Raw genomic sequence first — 20,360 nt, 5'->3', positions numbered from 1 at the left:
AGAAACATAGAAAACCTACAGCACAATACAGGCCCTTTGGCCCACAAGGTTGTGCTGAACATGTCCCTACCTTAGAAATTACTAGGCTTACCCATAGTCCTCTATTTTTCCAAGCTCCATGTACCTATCCAAAAGTCTCTTAAAAGACCCTATTGTATCCGCCTCCACCACCGTTGCCGGCAGCCCATTCCACGCACTCACCACTCTCTGAGTAAAAAACTTACCCCTGACATCTCCTCTGTACCTATTCCCCAGCACCTTAACCCTGTGTCCTCTTGTGGCAACCTTTTCAGCCCTGGGAAAAAGCCTCTGACTATCACATGATCAATGCCTCGCATCATCTTATACACCTCTATCAGGTCACCTCAAGGCCAAGTTCACTCAACCTATTCTCATAAGGCATGCTCCCCAATCCAGGCAACATCCTTGAAAATTTCCTCTGCACCCTTTCTATGGTTTCCACATCCTTCCTGTAGTGAGGTGACCAGAACTGAGTACAGTACTCCAAGTGGGGTCTGATCATGGTGCTATATAGCTGCAACATCATCTCTTGGCTCCTAAATTCATTTCCACAATTGATGAAGGCCAATACACCATACGCCTTCTTAACCACGGAGCCAACCTGCGTAGCAGCTTTGAGTGTTCTATGGACTCGGACCCCAAGATCCCTCTGATCCTCCACACTGCCAAAACTTGAGCCATTAATGCTATATTCTGCCATCATATTTGACCTACCAAAATGAACCACCTCACACTGATTTAGGTTGAACTCCATCTGCCACTTCTCCACCCAGTTTTGCATCCTATCAATGTCCCGCAGTAACCTCTGTCAGCCCTCCACACTATCCACAACACCCCCAACCTTTGTGTCATCAGCAAACTTACTAACCCATCTCTCCACTTCCTCATCGACGTCATTTATAAAAATCACAAAGAGTAAGGGTCCCAGAACAGATCCCTGAGGCACTGCACTGGTCACCGATCTCCATGCAGAATATGACCCGCCTACAACCACTCTTTGCCTTCTGTGGGCAAGCCTGTTCTGGATCCACAAAGCAATGTCTCCTTGGATCCCATGCTTCCTTACTTTCTCAATAAGCCATGCATGGGGTACCTTATCAAATGCCTTGCTGAAATCCATATACACAACATCTACTGCTCTGCCTTCATCAATGTGTTTACTCACATCCTCAAAAAATTCAATCATACATCTGCATCGTCATCAACTCCACTCCACCCCAGATTCTACCACTCGCCTCTACACTGGGGGCAACTTACAGTGGCCAGTTAACCTACAAACCTGTACCTCCTTGGATGAGAACTGGAGGAAAGGCACTCAAACTGAAATTAAGGTCAGGATTAAACCCATATCTCTAATACTGTAAGGTACCTACTCACTGTGATGACCAGTGGGTAAAATCTAACAGCTCCATTCCCATGTAACCTCCAAGGCTACTCATCTTGGACCATCTGAACCATCTGATAACTCCATCACTGAACAGTTCCCATTGTTTACTTTCAAGGGCTCATCATCTCATGTTTTTGACATCTATTGCATATTTATTTATTGTTTCCTATTTTTCTTTTGTATTTTCTTGGATTTACTGGGCATGCCCGGGAGGAAGTGAGTCTCAGGGTTGTATATGGTAACATCTATGTACTTTGATAATAAATTTGCTTTGAACTTTTTGATCCTGAGAAGGGCAACTGGCCCAGTGAGCTCCCTTATAGTTGGAGTTTGTAGAGTATGATCATTTCCTTATGAAGCAATTATGACCCAGAGTTGTGTTGCACGATTGTGAAGCAGGCGGTGAAGGCTTGGTCAAAGTGCCTGCTGGCAATATTCTTACTTGGCCATTCTGATGGCTTTCTCTAGACCAGGCGAATGAAAACAAATGTTCAATCAGGTCTACAAGCCCCTCCCCTCCACAGCGCCAAATATCTGCCTGGTGGCCTGAGATTCGATGGAAATCCTCGGTTTCCACAAACCCCCATAAGACCAGCAGTTAAAATAATACCCCCTTTTCACCCAACTCTCTATTGGCATTTTACTCCCAAATTTCGGAACCTGAGGCATCAACCCCACACAGCACGTTTACACTCTACAGGGTTGACAAGCTGGCAACATTAGAAGCATTTCTAGCAGATATCCACACACCAGAAAATTTACCCGTTTTTTTTAAACCAGCATATATTCGGTGGACTAAATGTTGCGGCGTGACTAACTAAGTAGCAGCATCGACATAAAGTACTGAAGACGTCCGCTATAATATTTTCTACAACTTAAAAACTTTGATTGAAAGTAAAGGTGGGACCTACCTACACAGCCTAAGATGTCACAGATATTGATGATGAGCAGGATTCGAGAAGATGCTGATGGCTTCTGCAGAGGGTACTGGCTGAACCTGCGGTAGCTGAACCTCCGTTTTGGCAAGATCTGAATAAGTGTGCCCACAAGACTCAGACTGGCGCTGGCAACGCAGATGCCGTTGAAAAAATCAGATTGAAAACCGAGGACGAAATCGGTGGCCGGGTCCCGAGTGGGACAGCAAAAAGTTTCCAGGCGTGGAGAAGCCATAGGGGACCAGGCGGACAGAGCGAGCGAGAGGATCATGAACCGCCCCTCTCCTGGATCACGGGACGAACATCATGTGTATTCTCTCAAGTCTCATCACAATCTCACTCGCTGAGTCAACTCTCTTTTAAGTGACTGGGAAAAAAAAACATTAGATCCCTTTGATAGACCGCGATTCCCGAGACTCTTTGTAGTACCAGAACTCTAAGGATCATTCGTTACTTTATAATTACGCGTGAATCCCCATGATAAACTTGTTCAGCCTTAGGGTAAGATGACAATGGCCGGGCCACCGTTGGTGAAGGGAGGTGAGGCGGACTTCCACGTTCCTGATGTAATGATTTTAATGAATGAGATGCATCAAAGAACAATAAATAGTAAATTGATGTAGTTGGGGCCTTAAAAGGGTTATGAAGGCGGGTGCCTCTCATTTACTGTATTGTCAAAGCTCATCTTTTTAAATGTTTAAGTGTCTCTCTTCAAATCATCTGGACAAACCGAGAAATCTTTAGTTGCGGAAATAGTGAATAATTTGAATGAGGAATGTACTATATATTCATCTTCTTAAAACTAAAAGCGCCACTGTAAATGGGGGAATTTTGAAAGAACACTTCAAACGTTTGAATAAACGATTACAATGTGAGTATTGTGTACACATCCCAAGCTAAAGGCCTCGTGTGCAATCACAAGTTTATTAAGCGAATATGTTAACTGCAGTTTGTAAGAGCCATGGAATGCGGCCATATTTTAAATTGATCACTTCAGTGGTAAAACTATCTTTTGAGCTACGTTAAGTGGAAGTCTTTCGGGCCGTTATTTGTGCCAGGCTTAGTGCTTTCTTCACACACATTGTGACTTGAAATATTGGCGCCAACGCTTTTTATTAGTAGGTATGATCCAGTTACAAAAAAAAAGGCTGGAGAAGAGTGCCTCAGAGAGGGCAGAGCCAGGGATCTTCTCCACAGAATGACAACAGTGTGGTGTAAATCTCCTGTGAGGCATGGATTAGATAATGCACGGGCAATAAATGGCCAGGTTTCCACTACCTCTCGGCAGTTTGCGAGTCTCGATTCTATTCATTTAAGTAAAACATAGTTTACACTTGTAGGTGTGAATAGTTGGAAACGACTTGGAGATGAGTTACCTGAATTCCTCTTCCTACTATTCCCCAACACTTAAGATGCTCTAAAGCCTGTATACCAATTTGCCCCAAAGGTTACCCATTGCTCCAGAATTTACTGACCTGTATGGGCTCTAGGTGGGCAAAATCTTAGTATTAAAATTGAAATTAGTGAACCCTACTGCACCAAAACCAATCATTTCAGGCCACTGTGTCTATGCTGGCCATTAAGAACTTATCTACAGTGAGGCCATTTACCAGCACTCTCCACCCTCTATGCAGCAGAGAACACAGGCCATTTGGCCCATCTCATCCATGCTACCCATGTTATCTAACTGGGTTAGTCCCATTTGGCTCATATTCCCTCTATACCATTTCTAGCCATGTGTCTTAACCATATAACAATTACAGCACGGAAACAGGCCATCTCGGCCCTTCTAGTCTGTGCTGAACACTTACTCTCACCTAGTCCCACTGACCCGCACTCAGCCCATAACCCTCCATTCCTTTCCTGTCCATATACCTATCCAATTTTACTTTAAATGACAATACCGAACCTGCCTCTACCACTTCTACTGGAAGCTCGTTCCACACAGCTACCACTCTCTAAGTAAAGAAGTTCCCCCTCATGTTACCCTTAAACTTTTGCCCCCTAACTCTCAACTCATGTCCTCTTGTTTGAATCTCCCCTACTCTCAATGGAAAAAGCCTATCCATGTCAACTCTATCTATCCCTCTCATAATTTTAAAGACCTCTATCAAGTCCCCCCTCAACCTTCTATGCTCCAAAGAATAAAGACCTAACTTGTTCAACCTTTCCCTGTAACTTAGGTGCTGAAACCCAGGTAACATTCTAGTAAATCTTCTCTGTACTCTCTCTAATTTGTTGACATCTTTCCTATAATTCGGTGACCAGAACTGTACACAATACTCCAAATTCAGCCTTACCAATGCCTTGTACAATTTTAACATTACATTCCAACTCCTATACTCAATGCTCTGATTTATAAAGGCCAACATACCAAAAGCTTTCTTCACCACCCTATCCACATGAGATTCCACCTTTAGGGAACTATGCACCACTATTTCTAGATCACTCTGTTCTACTGCATCCTTCAATGTCCTACCATTTACCACGTCTAATCCTGATGAAGGGTCTCGGCCCGAAACGTCGACAGTGCTTCTCCTTATAGATGCTGCCTGGCCTGCTGTGTTCCACCAGCATTTTGTGTGTGTCATTTACCACGTATGTCCTATTTGGATGATTCCTACCAAAATGTAGCACCTCACACTTATCAGCATTAAACTCCATCTGCCATCGTTCAGCCCACTCTTCAAACTGGCCTAATTCACTCTGCAAGCTTTGAAAACCTATTTCATTACCCACAATACCACCTACCTTAGTATCATCTGCATACTTACTAATCCAATTTACCACCCCATCATCCAGATCATTAATGTATATGACAAACAACATTGGACCCAGTACAGATCCCTGAGGCACAGCACTAGTCACTGGCCTCCAACCTGACAAACAGTTATCTACCACTACTCTCTGGCATCTCCCATCCAGCCACTGTTGAATCCATTTTACTACTTCAATATTAATACCTAACGATTGAACCTTCCTAACTAACCTTCCGTGCGGAACCTTGTCAAAGGCCTTACTGAAGTCCATATAGACAACATCCACTGCTTTACCCTCGTCAACTTTCCTAGTAACCTCTTCAAAAAATTCAGTAAGATTTGTCAAACGTGACAAATGTCTTTCTAAATTTTTTTTTTAATCTCAAGACTGTACCCTCCTCTACCACTTCCTCTTGCAATTCATTGCATGTACATATCATCCTCTGTTTAAAGAAGTTGCCCTTTAAGTCCTTTTTGAAATCTTTCCCTTGTCATCTTAACCCCATGCACTCTAGTTTTGGACTTAAATACCCTGGGGAAAAGACTATGGTCATTTGTCTTTTCTTTGCCCTTCATGATCCTTAAAAAAACTCCCAAAAGGTCACCCATCAGCCCCCGGGGAAGAGGTCATATCTTTCCAGCCTTTCCTAATATTTTAAACCCTACAATATCAGTAATACCTTCAAATCTTTTAGACCATAAAACCATAAGATATAGAAGCAGAATTAGGCCATTTGGCCCATCAAGTCTGCTCCACCATTTCATCATGGTGGATCCAATATTCCTCCCAGCCCCAGTCTCCTGCCTTCTCCCAGTATCCCCTCATGCCCTGACTGTCAAGGATCTATCAGCCTCTGACTTAAATATACATAAAGACTTGGCCTTCGCAGCTGCATGTGGCAAAGAATTCCACAGATTCACCACTCTCTGGCTAAAGAAATTCCTCCTCATCTCTGTTGTAAAAGAAGGTCCCTCTATTCTGAGGTTGTGTCCTCTGATTTTAGACTCACCCACTGCAGGAATCATGCTCTCCATATCCACTCTCAAAGCCTTTCAGCATTCGATAGGTTTCAATGAAGTTATCCTTTATTCTTCTGAATTCCAGTGAATGCAGCCCTGGATCCATCAAACGCTCTTCATATGACAAGCCATTCAATCCTGGAACATTTTCATGCTCCTCCGTTGAACCCACTCCAGTTTCAGCACATTCTTTCAAAGATAAGGAGCCAAAAATCTACTCACAATACTCCAAGTGAGGCCTCACCAGTGCTTTATGAAGTCTCACCATTACATCCTTGCTTCTAGTCCTCTTGAAATGAATGCTAACATCACACTTGCCTTCCTCACCACAGGCTCAATCTGCAAATTACCCTTTAGGGAATCCTGCACAAGGACTCCCAAGTTCCTTCGTGCCTCAGATTTTTTTGGTATTTTCTTTCCATTTAGAAAATAGTCAACCCTTTAACTTCTACTAAAGTGCATGACCATACAGTTCCTGAACCTGTATTCCATTTGCCATTCTTTGCCCATTCTCCTAATCTGTCAGTGTCCTTCTGTAGCATCTTTACTTCCTTAAAATTACCTGTCCTTCCACCTATCTTCATATCATCTGTAAACTTTGCAACAAAGCCATCAATTCCATCATCCAAAACATTGACATATAATGTAAAAAGAATCAGTCCCAACATGGACTCCTGTGAAACACCAATAGTCACCTGCAGTTAACCAGAAGAGGCTCCCTTTATTCCCACTCTTTGCCTCCCGCCAGTCAGCCACTGCTTTATCCGTGCTAGAATCTATCCTGTAATACCATGGGCTCGTAGCTTGTTAAGCAGCCTCATGTGTGGCACCTTGTCAAAGGCCTTCTGAAAATCCAAGTACAGAACATCAACTGATTCTCCTTTGTCTATTCTGCTTGTTATTTCTTCAAAGAATTCCAGCAGATTTGTCAGGCAAAATTTTTGGCCTATTTTATCATGTGCCCCTGAGATCTCATCTTTAATAATCAACTCCAACATCTTCTGAACCACTGAGGCCAGAAAACTTGTCTATAGTTTCTTTTCTTCTGCCTCTCTCCATTCTTGAAGAGTGAAATGACATTTGCAATTTTCCAGTCTTCAGGACCCATCCCAAAATCTAGTGATTCTTGAAAGATTATTACTAATGCCTCAATGATATCTTCAGCCACCTCTTTCGGAACCTTGGGGTGTACACCATCTGGTCCAGGTGACTTATCTACCTTCAGACTTTTCAGTTTCCCAAGAACCTTCTCTAGTTATGGTAACTTCACACAATTCATGAGCCCTGACACCATACTGCTAGTGCCTTACACAGTGAAAACTGATGTAAAATATTCATTCCGTTCATCCACCATTTCATTGTTCCCCCATTACTACCTCTCCAGCATCATTTTCCAGCGGTTCGATATTCACTCTCACCTTTTGCACTTTATATGAAGAAACTTTTGGTATCGTTTTTAAAATTATTGGCTTACTTATTTTTGTATTTCATCTTTTGCTTTTTGATGACTTTTTTGTTTGCTTTCTGTTGGTTTTTAAAAGCATCCCAATTCTCCTACTTCCCACTATTTTTTGCATTATTATATGTCCTCTTTTTGGCTTATATGTTGGCTTTGATTTCCCTTGTTTGCCGTGGTTGAGTCAACTTTTCTTTATAATACTTCTTCCTCTTTGGGATGTATATATCCCGTGCCTTCCAAATCGCTTCCAGAAACTCCAGCCATTGCTGCTCTGCCATCATCCCTGCCAGTGTTCTTTTCCAATCATTTCTGGCCAACTCCTCTCTCATGCCTCTGTAATTCCCTTTACTCCACTATAAAATGGATACATCTGATCTTAGCTTTTCTTTCTCAAATTTCAGGGTGAATTCAATCATATTATGATCACTTTCCTCTAAGGGTTCCTTTACCTTAAGCTCTCTAATCAATTTTGGTTTACTGCACAACACCCAATCCAGAATAGCTGATCCCCTAGTGGGCTCAACCATGAGCTGCTCTAAAAGCCATCTCATAGGAATCTTGTAAGCCTTCCTGGAATCTGGCACCAACCTGATTTTACTAATCTACTTGCACATTGAAATCTCCCATGACTATTGAACATGACCTTTTTGGCATGCATTTTCTATCCTGTTGTAATTTGTAGACCACATCCTTACTACTGTTTTGAGGGTCTTTACACAAGTCCCATCAAAGTCTTTTTATCCTTGCAGTTCCTTAGTTCTATCCACAATGATGTAACACCTTCTGATCCTGTCACCTCTTTCTAATGACTTGGTTTCATTTTTCACCAACAGAGCAACACCACCCCCTCTACCTTCCTGCCCGTCTTTTCAATACAATGTGTATCCTCCGACATTAAGCTCCCAGCTATATTCTTGTTTCAGCCATGATTCAATGATGCCTACAACATCATATCTGCCAATCTGTAGCTGTGCTGCAAGTTCACCTACCTTATCCCGTATACTGCACACATTCAAATATAACACCTTCAGTTCTGTATTCACCCCTTTAAATGTGATCTCCTTTTACGTTGCAGCTCATCCTGTTGACTGCAATTTTGCCCTGTCAACAGCCTCTCCTCACTACACATTGCTTCTGTTTGTAAACCAGCTACCTCATCTTCAGCACTATCATCCATCTTTCCTACGATATTTCTTGCATTGAAATATATACAGCTTGGGACACTAGTCGCACCATGCTCAGTCTTTTGATTCCCAACTTTTGTGTCCTTTCCAGTTTAATGACATCCTTCCTATAGCAAGGTGACTAAAATATGGCTTTATAAACATAGCTCTAACATTTCAATACTTCCTGAAAGTTGCAGAGTCTCTGCCTCCATCCCCATTCAGGCAGTGTGCTCAGATACCAATCACTCCTTGGATGCAAAAACTCTTCCTTGCATCATTTCTAACCTCTTACCCTATACTAATGCCTTCTGGTTTAAGATGCAAAATCCTGGAAGAACTCAATGAGTTAGGCTGCATCCAAAGGAGGGAAATGGACTGTTGACTTTTCTGGTTGAGAACACTTCATCAGGACTGGAAAGAAAGGGAGGAGATAGCTGGTATAATAGGGTGAAGGGATGGGGTGAAGCAAGAACTGTTGGGTGATAGGTGAGGGAGAGGTGACAAGTAGGGAAGGGAGGAGGAGTGGGGAAATGATGTCAGTCCTGGGAGATGTCTGGTATAAATAAATATTTCAAACAACCCCAAGGTCAAGTTTGGTGTGAAGTTATAGAGTATTACAGCACAGAAACAGGCCCTTTGGTCCAACTATTATCCTGCCTAGTCCCATCAACCTGCACATGGACCTGCCCCTCTCATACTCCTCCCATTCATGTACCTATGTATGTTGCATTTTCATTTGTTCCGTGTCTTCTATAAAGGCTTTCTGTTCTTATAAATCGCAGAAAGGTCCAAATTCCTTCTCCATCAGTCATATTACTTGTTGATGACTATGTTCCAAAATGAGGTTCCACTTGATCATCCATCTGACCTTGACATAATGGTCATTTTGATGGTTTGACTACTAAACAGTTCAAGTTAATATTTACTGCCCAGCTTTACAAAGGACAATATGGTTTATGTAGTTTAGTCCTACACCTGTTGACCACCTTATAATGATATAGAGCTTGTAAGGCAAAAAATATTAGTGATGTGCATCAATGCCTACTTGGCATAAGTTAGCAAGACAAAAAGTGCAATATTAATTACACTTAATTCAAAGATTTGATTGGGGAAATTACAATCCCATTGAAGCATGAAATGGAAACGACAAACCGAACAATCAAGTTCCAGATCAAAAGAAACCCAAGGTATTGCACTTAACCAGTACAACATACAATCTCAGGCAACACTTTCTATTTACCCTACTTGGTTATTTTCTGCCTGTTTCCACCCAATTTCCTCACAATTGTTTCTGTGCATCATGCTGCTCACGTCCTGTAATACCTACGCCCTACAAACGCGCAGTAGAGAGCATCCTAACATGTTGCAGCATCTCACAGGGCAGAAAATACACTGCTGAGCACAGAAAGGCTCTACAACCTGTAGTTAAATACTGCCCGACACATCACCGGCACCAGCCTACCTGCCACCAAGGTTGTATATACAGAAAGATGCTGGGAAAAGGCCAGCAGCATCATGAAGTGCTCATGGACTGTTTTCCCCACTTCCATCTGGAAGGAGGCTACATCGCATCGGAGCCAGGAGCACCAAACTCAAAAGCAGTTACTTTCCCCAAGTAGTAAGACTGATCAATATCTCCAGCCAATAACCACGAACCCATCACCACCACTATTTTATCATTTCCTGCCAGTCACCTTGCGTACAGACACTCTTTCACCTTATGGACATATAGTCAATGTATGTAAGCTATCTTCTGTACTTATATTTATTGTGTGTTTATTATTATGTTCTTTAACTAATAATGTATTTACTGCAGCAGAAAAGGAGAAACAATATTTTGTTGTCCTTTACACTTGTGTACTGGACATAAACAATCGTGAATCTTGAATGCTACTCAGATCAAGCTGACATTTACTGGCTAGCGTTATAAAGGACAGAATAGTTTATGTAGTTCAATGCTACACGATGACATTTCTGACCACCTTCTATCATATTTGCTTAGCAAGCTCTATAAGTATTAATGGTCTGCATCAATGCTGACTTGGCAGAGGTCAACAAGACAAAAAGCCAAATTGCAATATTAATTTCACTTAATTCAAAGTCCTGATTGGGGAAGCTACAAACCCATTGAAGTGTGAAATGGAAATGACAAACCGAATGATCAAGTTCCAGATCAAAAGAAACCCAAGGTACAATATTATTGCATTTAGCCAGTACAACATATGATATATACGTATACTGTAGTTTATTTAATTATTTATTGTTATTTTTCCTCTTCTTCTAGATTATGTATTACAAATGTATTATAACAAGTTTCACGACGCATGTTGGTGATTTTAAACCTGATTCTGATCTCTGGCAGCACTCTCTATTTACGCCACAGATATTCTCTTTTTTTAAAATTAGTTTTTTTATACATTTTCTACATAGCTACAGATAAAAAACCCCAGGTCAAAATGAAGAACATTGATACAGTGCAAAAATAAACATACAATAATAATATGATACAAAGAAAGATAATTGAGAAAGCACCCAAATTGAAGACATGTAAAATTAGTATCCTCCCCAAGCCCTGCAACTAAAAAAGCTCCAGACCAACCACAACACAATATAGAGAATATAAATCAGGACAATCAAACCCCCAAAACTGTAAATACACTTAGCAACAGAAGATATTGATGCCTACTACCAAAAAAAAAGAAAAAGGAGCTGAAAGCAAGGGACTGAAAAAAAACCCTACTCAAGAGGAAGGTTATGAAAGTACTCAATAAAAGGTCCCTAGACCTTATGGAACTTTAAATCCGAATTAAGAACTGAATAATGAATTTTTTCAAGGTCTAAGCAGGCCATAATATCGTTAAGCCATTGAGCATGCGTGCGCAGGCAACATCTCTCCATCTAAGGAGGATTAAACATCTAGCCAGGAGAGAGGCAAAAGATAATATTTGACACTTAGTCGAACTCAGACGTAAATCTGTCTCACCCCAGAAACCAAACAAAGCAATTAAAGGGTTAGGTTCTAGGTGGTGATTCAGAATATGCGATAACGTTATGAAGACATCTTTCCAAAATTTCTCCAAGCTAGGACAAAGCCAGTACATATGAATGAGAGAGGCCTCGCCCCTTTTGCATTTATCACAAAGCGGACTAATGTTAGGGTAAAATCGAGATAATTTAGATTTAGACATATGGGCTCTATGAACAATCTTAAACTGTAAAAGGCAATGGCGAGCACAAAGAGAGGTTGAATTAACCGATTTGAGAATCGAGTCCCAAGTCTCATCAGATAAGGAGGTATTTAAATCATGCTCCCATGCCATTTTAATTTTATCCACAGGGGCACGTCGTAAGGCTGCTAATTTATCACAAATAAATGATATTACACCTTTACCTAGTGGATTAATAGAAAGAAATAATTCCATACCATTTTTCTCAGGCATTTCAGGGAAGTAAGGAATTAAAGGAGTAATAAAGTGTCTAATTTGGAGATATCTAAAAAAATGAGCATTGGGTAGATTGAACTTAGCAGAGAGCTGTTGAAAAGAAGCGAAGCGATTATCAATAAAAAGATCTTCAAAATGCCTAATGCCCTTCCTATACCAATCATGGAATGCTGAGTCATACGTAGCAGGTAAAAAAAGGTGATTATGTAAGATAGGGCTAGAAAAGGAAAAACCATGGAAACCATAGAATTTCCTAAACTGAAGCCACAGATATTCTCTGCACATTTTCACCCTATTTCCCCACAATAGTTTCTGTGCATCGTGCTGGTATACCAACAATGAATTGCAAGGACAAAAACCACAGCACCAGTACAATCCAGAGAAGGTTTTATTTACTGTTACATTGAGCCTAGCCATCGTGTATAAAGTCATTCTGTCAAACAAAGGGATGTTAAAAAGCATACTTTAAGTCTGAAGCATTGAAATACAACATCAGCTTCCAACAATAATTACAAATGTAATGTGACAATACATTCCCTTGAAATATTAAATTTGTAAATTTTTGACAATGTAAAAATGTGAAATACCCCACAAAGAAAGATGTTCAGACCTGTTTAATGAAATAAACCCTATTTGAATATGTTTAATAGCTTTTAGTTTCAAACCAAGTTGAATATTTTCACATTGTGTCTACTATTTGAACAGCTACCCAAAAAGTAGAGAAGAGAATATATTGACTTTGCAGTATTGCACTGCAATGATTATATAGTAAGATCGCTTCAAGTTTGAACCATCTCAGGAAATACCTCACAATTGAAGCAAATTGTGTACTCCTGCAACTTCACACCATTTTAGAAAAAGACATCTTCACTGGTTTACAAAGTTGAAATATGAAATATGTAGAATTAAAATATGTTAACATACATGCAGGATATATGTCTTGACTTTATGACATGCCTAGCGTGCACTAAAACATCTATTAAAAATTACATGAACTTCAATTTTCTTTTTACTCTGATTGTTGTCACAGCTTAAAAATACTGATACCAAAAACAACCACAACCCTCAACAAGATGGATAAAACTGGGGATAACCATATCAAAATTCAACATGTCAAGAAAGTCAAATTGATCAGAATGCATGCACAAACCTTACAGGAAGCAGCACATATACCCTTCAACATAAACACAATAAAATAACCATTACCAGTGTGCCTGTACTTAACAGTCAATATCAGAAATATCACCAGGAACTTAACCATACTACTCACAGAGAATTGTTCGATATAAACAATCGCTTTCATTTTTTTTGATATAAATAATAATTCTTTTCCATACTGCAATAAAGCCAAAAACATCCAGTGGAGGGAAGTGTATTTTCAACTTTCTTTTTTGATTATTAGGTTGTAATTCATGTTGCTTGTGAAGGGGAGGGGTTGGTGTAGTCATGGACAAGAGCTGCTATGTGAAGCATAATTGCTGGCGGCTAATAAATGGAGCAGCGATAAAAAAAATTATGGAAGCAAATTGGTACATTGAAATTATTTAAATAATCTGTTCAGACTGCTGAAAGTCCATCATTTTTAATGAACAGCTGGTGAAGTATAATGACCATTGATTTGAAAGTAGTTATTACACACACCACTGATTGCAACTGAGGTTAGGACCAATTGCTCTAACTATCCACGCTTCCTTCTCATATAAAAAGGGTTATTTGTAGCAAGTGCATTATGAATGAGAGTGGCATATACTTTGTTTTGCTTTTGATGAGGTGCAGCATAGTGAGGGGGTGTTCATTGTCCTAACACTGTGTGGAAGAGCCGCTCAATTTGTCTCATACCTCTTGCTCTTTCCCATAACTCTGCCAATGTCCTATTTTTAATATTTATCTTACTTCTTTTCAAACTGTTTCATTCTCTATTTCAGGCACTAAATTTCAGATCACACTAACTTGCATGTATGTTTTTCTGATGAAGTCGCTGAATCTTTAGCAAATGAAACAAGTTCTCTGGTCACTAATACTTCTGCCATGGGTAGATTCCTTTCTGATCAAAATCCTATCTGTTTGAACAGCTCATCAAACATCTTAACTGTCTTTGGTTTTAACTATCAACTCAAATCATTAATTATGTTACTCTCTCTCCAAAGATGCTGCCTGACCTACTGACTACTTCCACTACTTTATATTTTTATCTCGGATTTCCAGCATCTGCAGTAATTTGGGTGCTGAATCAGAGATGTATGCCTTTGACATCTCTATGTAGTAGAAGACTTCACTTTATTTATTCATTCACAGGAAGTGGTCGCACTGACAATGCCAGCTTTTATTTGCCTTTCTGTAATTGCCATGGATAGGAATCAACTGTATTGTCATATTTATTCAATATAATCCAGACTGAGGGAGAATGGCAGATTTCCTTCCATGAACAGCATTAGTGCAGCAGAGGGGTTATTAGTTTGTGCTGTGTTTACTGTGACTGAAACTATATATTTTTTTTCAATTCTGAAATTAGTTTAATTTAAATACCCAGTTACCATGGTGGGTTTCAAATTCATGTCTCTGCAGAGAATTTTTCTCCCCGGTGGAGTAATCAAGAATAATGGGATATAATGTTTAAATCAGAGCTCTGCTCTCAGGACCCATTAAGGAAGCTTGCCTACTGCGTACATTTTGTTGATTTAAGTCATTCCAAGTGATCATGGGCACTGACTCAATTGGACCATTCAATACAGATATCAATAGACTTTATCAGTTAATAACTTCAAAGAATATAAAGCTAAGGCAGGCAATATTATTATTAAATTTATGTTTAATGTGGTCATCTAGGATTGGCTCACTTTAATCTTAATTGTCACATTAGCCAATAAAAATATTTCTTAAGACTGACATAATAAAACAGTGATATGTCTCACTGTGTCTTCAATCACAGCTTTTGTGTCAAATGAAACACAAGACTGTAGATGCTGAAATCTGGAGCAATAAAAATCCCAGCTTTTAGAAAAAATTCTGAGGGTCGTCTGTGGAGGCAAAGGATGGTCACCATTTCAGGTGATGACCCTACATCAGAATAGTTGAGTTCACATGTTGTTGAAAAATGATTACAGGTGCATTTCATCTGCACGTGTGACATGGATTACACCGTAATCTCAGTAACTGAAACTATTTTTCAAGGACTTTGAACAACTATCATTTATCAAGACCTTGTACGCCCTCTCATTACCTTCCATCCACAACCTTATGCAGCCGGATATCTCTGCTGTTAATCCAAAGACAAGTTTGAATGCTATCAAATTGAAATGATTACATAAACTTGGAATTAAGATCTGCTGGCCTTTCTAATACAGTGATAATGAAACTGATGGATTGTTTGAGGTGCTCATCTGGTTCACTGATAACCATCAGGGCAGAAATCTGCCATCCTTACACATCCGGCCTACATCTTACACCAGATCCCACGTGTAGTTGACCCTTAACTTTCTCCTCAGTTCAGGGACAATTAGGGATCAACAATATATGCTAGTATTGCCAGTGATGTCTACACTCTGAATGAATAAAAATTGATTACCTACACATGAGGAGTGTTTGATATCTCTAGAGTACTCGTTAGAATTTAGAAGAATGAGGGGTTATCTCATTGAAACCTATTGAGCGTAAGAGGGCCTATACAGAGTGGATGTGGAGAGGATCTTTCCAATAGTGGGGAGTCTAGGGCAAGATGGTACAGCCTCAGAATGCAGGGGCCATAGCCTCTGAGACTACTTTGCTACTGCTGGACAGTTATAGATTTGAGCACAAGTCTCAAGAGGACTTAATCTTAGCACTACCACAAGAGCCACTGTTGACATCGTAAAGAGTTAATTTGAGCTGGCTAACAGCTTAAAAAGTCTGTCTTTGAAGAGTAGTATATAGCACAGGAACTTTAGGGTTAAAATCCTTAAACTACCAGGTATAGGGCTCGGCCACTCCCCTGCCAGTATCACAATGAGCATTGGGAACTTCAAGTACTCCAGGTCTACCCCATCAGCAAGCTTCTGATTGGCAGAGTAGTTGGACCTGGTGTAGACTGCGTTATGCCCTGCTACAGAAAGGTATCGGAGTTGGTTCACGAAGACATCGTGCAGTCCAACAGCAAGTGATTGTTTTGGAGGTTTCTCTTGTGATCGCAAAACCCTGGTGGACAATGATAATGTAAAATGCTGTGAGTCTGTTTCCCTTGTTTATTGGTGAGACAGGCAGCAAGGGAGCTCGTGGCCTTAATTCCTTAATTGTAGTGAAGCCTAGACCTCAAGCCGCGGGCTTGTCTGTTGCAGCAGTTAACACCATAGGTGGTGTAGTATGGCATCCATGCTGGTTGGGACTGACCCCTCCTGTCAGTGCTGCTATCCAGTTTTCAATGATTGTGCGCATGACTGTCTTCATCTGTGGACTGCTGAGAACTTCTTGCTCTTGCAGATAATCCCCATGCACCATCAATTTACAGGACATATCACTCAACTACTTGGACTATATATAGAAACATTTTATGTGTGTCTGTATGTTTACTTGTTATCTTATATGTGCCTTGTGCTGTGTATGACTGTTGGGACTGTGTTTTGCACCTTGGCCCCAGAGAAATACTGTTTCATTTGGCTGGATTCATGTATGGCTGAATGATAATTAAACTTGAACCTGAATATCGGACTGGTATAAATCACAGCCTGTGCCTTTAATAATTGACTCATAATGTACGCTCATTTTAGATTGTCCCCATATGGTTTGACTTCATTTGAACCAAATCAATAAAGCAGTCACCAAAGATACAGAAGGAGCATGCAAATACAGTGACAAACTTCAAACAAGATTGGAAAAGGGCACAGAGATAGATGCTTCATACATGACTGCGCATGCTTAAAATCTAGCCCCACCTTCTCATATCTTTAAAATTTATGTGGCAAGGCACATCAGAGAAGATAGTTATCATGGCCAGACCTGAAATACCAGGAATGGATGAACCAATTCTGAGTTCTTAAAATTGGCATTTTAATTAAAGCAGGAATTTTCTTGATCGCCAAATGCTTGATTTTCAGTCTTCTTCTGAATCGTCACCTGACTTTGAAAAAGAAATTATACAGCAACTGCAGAGTACCAAAAGGCCTAAAACTGTATGACTTATGATCAGAACAACGACCGAGAATATGTACACTGTTTTGTCACAGTAATCTTGTGGCTGATGAAAAGGTGGAATGAAATTTGGCAGAAACACAGAGAAAACCCAGCAATTCCCCAGTATAAACCAGACAAAGAGGAACAGACTGAGGGTGATATGGATGTAATATCTGTGCAGATTTTGTCGCCAAGGATACTCGTCGTCATCATCGTCACCGATCATGACTGACTTGTTAAGGAGGCGTCTCATTTTTGTGGAATCATACAGGAGGAAGGAGACCTGTGTGGTTAGAAAAGCAGAACAGACAATGTCAGACAGACAGAATTGTCTAATCAATCAGTACAACACTTGGTACTGACTTCATGAACATCAGCAAAGTAGTTTAGAGGATGTGTCTGTCTGAATATGTATGAAATACGATATAAAACAAGAAAAAAAATAAGACCATAGAACACAGGAGCAGAATTAGGTCATACTGTCCATTGTGTTTGCTTCATCATGGCTGATTCGTTATACCTTTCAACTCCATTCTCCTGCCTTCTCCCTGTAAGCTTTGTTGCCATAACCTTTCTCTTGCCCTCCACGGCCACCATCGGCAATGAACTCCAGATTCATCACCCCACCCACTGGCTCGAGGAATTTCCCCTCTTCTCTTCTAAAGGGACTTCCTGATATTCTAAGTCTGTGCTCTGCCTCTGACTCCCCCGCTATAGGAAACATCTTCTCCACGTCCACTCTATCAAGGCCTTTCAATATTCCATAGGTTTCAATGAGATACCCCACACATTCCAGTGAACACTGAGTACAAGTCCTTAGCCATAAAATGATCCTCATACTTAACCCTTTCATTCCGGGGATTATTCTTGTGAGCCTCCTTGCTAGCATATCTTTTATTAGATAAGGGACACAACCAATGGATTCATCTCATGTTCTCAATATTTATTGCTTATTTATTTTTGATTATTATGACTTTTTTTCTTTCTTTTTGTATTTGTACAGTTTGTTGTATTTTTCACATTGGTTGTCTGTCCTGTTGGGCGCAGTCTTTTATTGACTGTATTATGTTTACTGTATTTACTGTGAATGCCCACAAGAAAATGGTTGTGACATATATGTACTTTGATAATAAACTTACTTTGAACTTTCAAATCAGTTCACCATACTCCAAGCCCAGTCCTTTTAAAGCATTATATCCTTGCAGTTATATTCTAGTCCTCTTGAAATGAATGCTAACATTGCATCGACCTTCCTCATCAACTGCAAGTTAAACTTTAGAGAATCCTGCATGAGGACTCCCAAGTCCCTTTGCACTTTTGGTTTCTGTTTAGAAAACATTCCTTCTATCAAAGTGCATGGCCGTACTCTTCCCGAGACTGTTCAACCTGCCACTTGCTTGCCTATTCTCCTAATCCTTCTGCAGACTGCCTGCTTCCTCAAACACTACCTGTCCCTCCGCCTATCTCTGTATCATCCTCAAACTTGGCCGAAGAGGTATCAATCATTGACATATAACGTGAAAAGAAGCAGTCCCACCCAACACCGTCCCCCGCAGAACACCATTAATGAATGGCAGCCAACCAGAAAATTAGACAACAAATTAGATTTAACCATTCGACAAAAAGATAAATATAGACTTCCAATAATATAGCTGGATTTTTATCTGTCTTTTAAATTTTTCTTAATGGTGATTGCATTTGTCAAGTGGAAAGCAATTAAACAGAAATGTATTGCTTAGTTAATTCCCAGAACATGGATCTCTCTGGCAAGGCCGTTTTTATTGCTCATTCTAACCGACCAACAACAGATCGGCTTACTGCACTATTTCAGGAGGACGTTGGAAGGTCAACTATTTTAATGAAGCTCCTACTGGATGAAGATTTCAGAATGTTTCCCTGAAGGACAAGAGGGGTTTCACAACAATAAGGTAATTTCATAGTTAAGATTAGCTTCCTTTGTCATATGTACATCAAAGCATGCAGTCAAATGCTTCACTTGCACCATCATTTACGATGTTTTGGGGCAGCTTGCAGGCGTCACCATGCATCCATTGCTAACAATCTACTAATCGTAACCCGTACTCCTTTGGAATGTGAGAGGAAACCAGAACACCCTGAGGAAACCCTGATGCACATGGTCATGGGGAGAATGTTTAAAATCCTTACAGACAGCAGTGAGAATTGAACCTCGATCTTCCGATCACAGTGCTGGAATACCATAACACCACCGACAACAGCTACTTATTCCAGATTTACTTACTTAAATTCTGCATCTGCCAGGCTGGAATTCAAACTCATGACTCTGTTACTCATCCGAATCCCTAGATACCAGTCCAGTAACCCTGGCATGATGCTACCACAGGTTAAAAAAACATGGCAAAAATCACTTATGGCATTATCGGGAACAATTCCTGTTAGAGATGTAAATGAAAAAGCCCAGCTGTCAGTTTGCACCAGGTAAGTCCCCATGTAGCCAACCAAAAGAAATCTAGTTACATTTTAGGAAAGCCTTTAGAATTTACCTCAAAATCTGCAGATGTGATATATCCGCACACAATACTATTCCCCAGCCTTCCCCAAATGTTTCTACTTCCATTAGACTATAAGACATAGGAGCAGAATGAGGCTATTTGACCTATTGAGTCTGCTCTACCATTCAATCATGGCTGATCCTTTTTTCCCCTCCTCATCCCCACTCCCCGGCCTTCTCCCCGTAACGTTTGATGCCGTGTCATTCAAGAATCTATCAATCTCTGCCTTGAATACACCCAGTGATCTGGTCTCCACAGCTGCCTATGGTCACAAACTCCACAAATTCGCCACTTCCTGGTTAAATACATTTCTCCACATCTGTGTTTTAAATAGATGCCACTCTATCTGGAGGCTGTGCCCTCTTGTCCTAGACTCCCCCACTATCAGAAACCTCCTTTCCACATCTACTCTGTTTAGGTCTTCCAACCTTTGAAAGGTTTCAATGAGATTCCCCCCTCATCCTTCTAAATTCCAGTGAGTACAGACCCATCAAACG

At 40.4% G+C, this 20,360-nt stretch overlaps 2 protein-coding genes across 4 annotated transcripts in view; both read right to left on the bottom strand.

The window, feature by feature from the left end:
- Positions 1 to 2,602, bottom strand: part of gpr143 (G protein-coupled receptor 143) — an 84,456-nt gene extending 81,854 nt beyond the window's left edge. Inside the window, exon 1 of one of the 2 annotated variants that reach the window (XM_073043998.1) lies at positions 2,320 to 2,602. In XM_073043998.1, the coding sequence (XP_072900099.1) occupies positions 2,320 to 2,578 (259 nt within the window). In that variant the 5' untranslated portion in view covers positions 2,579 to 2,602. The remainder of the gene's footprint in view (positions 1 to 2,319) is intronic. The other variant, XM_073043997.1, reaches the window with a different exon arrangement.
- A 9,963-nt stretch (positions 2,603 to 12,565) lies between these two features.
- LOC140726948 (transmembrane protein 272-like) overlaps positions 12,566 to 20,360 on the bottom strand; it is a 35,423-nt gene continuing 27,628 nt past the window's right edge. For both annotated transcript variants that reach the window (XM_073043992.1, XM_073043993.1), the window contains one exon: positions 12,566 to 17,615. In XM_073043992.1, coding sequence (XP_072900093.1) covers positions 17,253 to 17,615 — 363 coding nt within the window. In that variant the 3' untranslated portion in view covers positions 12,566 to 17,252. The remainder of the gene's footprint in view (positions 17,616 to 20,360) is intronic.

The sequence above is a fragment of the Hemitrygon akajei genome, chromosome 4 (genome assembly GCF_048418815.1).
Source record: "Hemitrygon akajei chromosome 4, sHemAka1.3, whole genome shotgun sequence".
In the NCBI taxonomy this organism is placed as follows: Eukaryota; Metazoa; Chordata; class Chondrichthyes; order Myliobatiformes; family Dasyatidae; genus Hemitrygon; species Hemitrygon akajei.
Note: the sequence above shows the minus strand (reverse complement) of the source record. Positions and strands in the feature narration are given on the sequence as shown.